Source organism: Solanum lycopersicum, chromosome 9 (assembly GCF_036512215.1).
Source record: "Solanum lycopersicum chromosome 9, SLM_r2.1".
NCBI lineage: Eukaryota > Viridiplantae > Streptophyta > Magnoliopsida > Solanales > Solanaceae > Solanum > Solanum lycopersicum.
Window position 1 is genome coordinate 11,550,080 of NC_090808.1, and position 4,239 is coordinate 11,554,318.

General features: G+C 27.7%; 1 protein-coding gene across 1 annotated transcript; it reads right to left on the reverse strand.

Annotated features, from left to right (window-relative positions):
* Positions 1-271: 271 nt before the first annotated feature.
* Positions 272-1,936, reverse strand: WRKY81 (WRKY transcription factor 81). Its single transcript, NM_001279343.1, has 3 exons — positions 1,612-1,936; positions 932-1,036; positions 272-812 (listed from the first exon to the last, which is right to left on the reverse strand). The coding sequence occupies exons 1-3, from the start codon at positions 1,893-1,895 to the stop codon at positions 326-328; spliced, it is 876 nt and encodes a 291-aa protein (NP_001266272.1). The 5' UTR covers positions 1,896-1,936; the 3' UTR covers positions 272-325.
* Positions 1,937-4,239: the final 2,303 nt, after the last annotated feature.

Consider the following 4,239-nt stretch of genomic DNA (forward strand, 5'->3'; position numbering starts at 1 on the left):
ATATAAGTTAAGAACACATATATGACAATTGATCTATTTAATGTAACACATTATTGAATTGAATAAACAAATAAACAATTGTTCAATATTAATACTATCGCAAAACGCATGATTAATGGTATATCCTAACATTAACATATACCTATTTAATTTAAACTTTATAGGGACAAAAGAGAAGATAACAATAGTAGGCTAGCATCATTACCTAATAATAAAATGTGGAAGTCAAATTTATACTTTGATACCAAACCTAAAAATGCTTTAATGCAAACTCCAAGTCAAAATAATACAAAATTTGTACACCATCTCTATCAAGCTACCTACACTACACTTGATCAAAGTTCCAAAGACCCTCCTCAAAATCTATATCTATCTCAAGATTATCATTGTTGCTAGTAGTAGTACAAGAAGAGTAAACCCCAGATGAAATAACATCGGGCGAGGTCATACGGCTGCCGGAGGCTTCAAATGTTGCTGGAGTGAGATGATCATGATCATGATCATTGGGAAGAAAATAATCAGAGCTTGATGATTGAATTTGATCTTCAATTTTAGGATAGAATCTGAAAACTACTTCCTCCTTTGTTTCCTGTTTTATTGATGGAAATGTATGATTTTGATCAAAACTAATATAATTAGAATTTCCATCAATTTGAGAATCCAATATTATTTGTGAAACTCTAGGAAAAGCTTTGCAAGTGTGATGTCCATAGTATGTTGTTCTAAATCTTTGTGGGTTGTCTTGGATTTTCTGTACTTGTTTGCTTGCTTGACATTTCTGATCATATTTATGTGTGCACCTAAAGTAGTGCCTGCATACACATTCATTTTATTATAATTATTATAAATAGATATATAAAAACAAATATAAAATATATGGATTAACTGTACATCTATCACATCAACTCTATCATTATTAAAAAATTCATACCTTGGATAAGTAGAATTAAGGATCTGTTTTTGTCCATATTTTCTCCAAGCATGACCATCATCCACCAAATCTGAGGATTCCTTTATGTCTGATTCTGAAGTTTTCCTGTATATTTTCCAAAACATCTATCAGAAAATTGTTTCTAAAAGAGCACAAGTTAATTATTTTAGGGTTCGTTTGATTGGAAACAAATTATCCTAAAATTATTTATCTCGTAAAGAGTTATCTTGACTAAGTTATTTCACCATATACTTACTTCATCAATGACGTAAAAATGATGAGATAAATATAATTTTAGGTCTGCCTTTACCCCAACCAAGCACAATGGTACTTTACACACCCTAGAGAGCTCTATGATTATTGTAATTTAATGAGTAGTACAATTAACTATATAAGAAATAGATAACCCCAAGGCCCTCATCATGAATTCAGTATGAACAAATCTTAATCAATCTAATTATCACCAATGCTTTGTAGGGACCAACCAACAAAAAAGTACTTCAACCATTTGTTGAAGGACAAAATTGTCAATAACCAATCAACGACCGACCAAACTTGGCAATAATTATTAAACTAAAAGAGAACCAACCAATTACCAATCAAAACTTGTGACCACAAACGTGACAAAGACTAAAATACCCTCCATGAAAAATTAGTAAGTAATGAAATTAATGAATCACCTTCTCTTGTAGCATCCTCTTCGATCTGAACTCTTGCAACTTCCACTAGAATAATCTTCCGGCGACTTGACCTCCACCGCCGTAGCGACGACGACATCAGAATTGTTTATAACGGAGAGAGTCTCAGAAAATGAATCCAGAATTTTGGCAACTAAATCCTCAGCCATAATGTTTTCAACTTCACCACCAGATATTTTAATAATCTGTTTTAGTCGTCGAGTAAATTCTCGACCACGAATTAAACCTTCTATTGCTCTATTTAGATCAGACGATGAGTTATCCATATGTGTATTTTGATAATTGTTTAGTAACAAGTAGAAAGATGAGGGGATATATATATATATGGAGAAAAGTTGGAAGTGGTGAATTCTTAGTAAATTAATGGAAGCTTACAAGGAAAATTCTCCTTTACCTTAGCTTGTGGAAAAAATGACCCCCACGCGCACTAGTCGAATCTTTTGCTTTCCTCTCAAGTGATAATGACAATTATCGGTAAGGTTCATAAACAATTTTGATGTGCATAAATATTATATTAAAAGAAATGATAAAGTTAAAATTTATATGAGATCAAGTACAATTTTATAAATCGGAATGAGAGTCTAGTGAAGCTTTATTGGGGATTTCAATGATGTTATGGCTGTTGCATTTTACGCAAAGATGAAATTAGAAATTTGATAAAAAAATATATATATTTTACTTTTAAAATTATGTTAAGCATATATAAAATTAAATATATATTTATAATAATTAATATTTAATCTTTATTTGTACATCACATAATTTTCGGGCAAAACATATACATCGAACCATCCTTCGCCTAAGATGACTTTGTCCCTTGTTTAGAGCCATTAGCAATTTGATGAATAATTGATACTTGAAGTTTAAAAGTATAAAAGTAATTTTGCCATATTGCTTGAAATTATAATATTTGCTTATAAATTAAAAAAAAAATAAGTTATTCATAGATGACCAAATTAATTTAAAATTTTAATTAATAAGAAAGCTTTACTCGAATTCTAACGTATTAAGATGAATAGATGTTGGTAATGCATATTACCCTTCTCTTTGATGAATTTTTTATTGAAAATCAGTAATTTTAAGAGAAAAAATAAAAGGACAAAAGGATTATTTGAAAAATCCAAAAATTAGTTAATTTTAATCGATATAGTTATTTTCCAGGAAATTAGTAGAAAAGAATGAATGTGATTGCATTAATTTGGAACGCGCTACAAAGAGCGTCAACATACTTTTAGACGTTAACTGATGACGTTTCTCAATGTTGTCACCCTAGTATCGTCATCCACGTGCCACCTGGCAAGATTAAATGTGAATTTCTGTTAATACTTAATTAAAGTCCAATTGGTTTATTTATTTAATTTTAATCATATTTGCAAGTGGTAGTCCTTATCCCTTGGGGATTACAGATAGACAAAAGTTTTCATTCAAATGACAAAAATGACCTTTCTTGTATCAAACAAATTTCAAGTAATTATGTAAAACCATAAATAAGACAAACTAGTGTTTGTTGAATATGTACACATGATCATCATCAATCTCTATAATCAAAAAACAGTTTTTAATGTTTATAAAATAAATGGATTACATCCTCTAAAACCGGGAAATTTATTTTTTTTTAAAAATTAGTAGGTAACTACTATAAGTAAAGTAGAGTAGGTGGATTATTACATAGATTTGTACTTGACTTTAATTACAATTAATTAAGAGATAGATGGAAACATTTCAACATCTAATATTAGATTTTGAATCATAATATATATCAAAACAATTGAACTTGTCAAGATATTCCTTTTCCTCGTCCAAACTTTTCTCTTTAAGGTTTGACTTGAGAGGCTAATTGAATGCTTAAAAAGTTTAAAATCTTTAAAAATGAAATATAATTAAGATTTGGATCTTATAAATGAAGTTTTGCTTGATGGGAGTACTAAAATTCATGGTAGAGTACAGATAGATTCAAAATTAAAATGTTATTACCCAAAAAATTAAGATTTTACCATTCGATCTATTATATTTTAAAATTATGGTTATTCTATTTTTATTTATGTAACACATTTTAAATTTTGAGATTTAAACAAATTTATTTTTAATCATAAATTATCACATATCTTTAATTATTTTAAATTATCAATTTATTGTGAATTATAATTTTTTTATATAGTATACAAATATATAAATTTCATAATTTATACATATAAATTAATGTTTTCATGTCGAAAGTATTGTATTCAAATAAATTGAATAAGCATAACATCAGATTTGTTAGACCACTGATAAATGTTTTCTATCGTGTAAATTAGACAAAATATTTATTGAATTAATTTTCCTATATGTGACATTTTTATTTTGCACTTACATTATGAAATGATGTTATTTTATCCTTCTGCCTTTATTTAATTTTTCGAACTCAAGTTTTCAATAAATATAAATAAATTTATTTTGATTAATTAATTTAACCAAAGAACGTGAATCATTTACTTAGCTTTTCTAAGTTGGTCAAATATATATTTTTGAAATTAACAACTCACAAACGGTAAAAAAGGAACAGTATGATAATTTATGTATCGATTTTATAAAATGACAAATGTTATATACCAACTATTTTTTTTAAAA

Coding starts and splice junctions, on each gene's coding strand:
- WRKY81 (NM_001279343.1), bottom strand. CDS start 1,895: ATGGATAACTCATCGTCTGATCTAAATAGAGCAATAGAAGGTTTAATT. Junction 1,037..1,611: donor AGAGGATGCTACAAGAGAAG/GTGATTCATTAA, acceptor GAAAATATACAG/GAAAACTTCAGAATCAGACA. Junction 813..931: donor CTTAATTCTACTTATCCAAG/GTATGAATTTTT, acceptor ATGTGTATGCAG/GCACTACTTTAGGTGCACAC.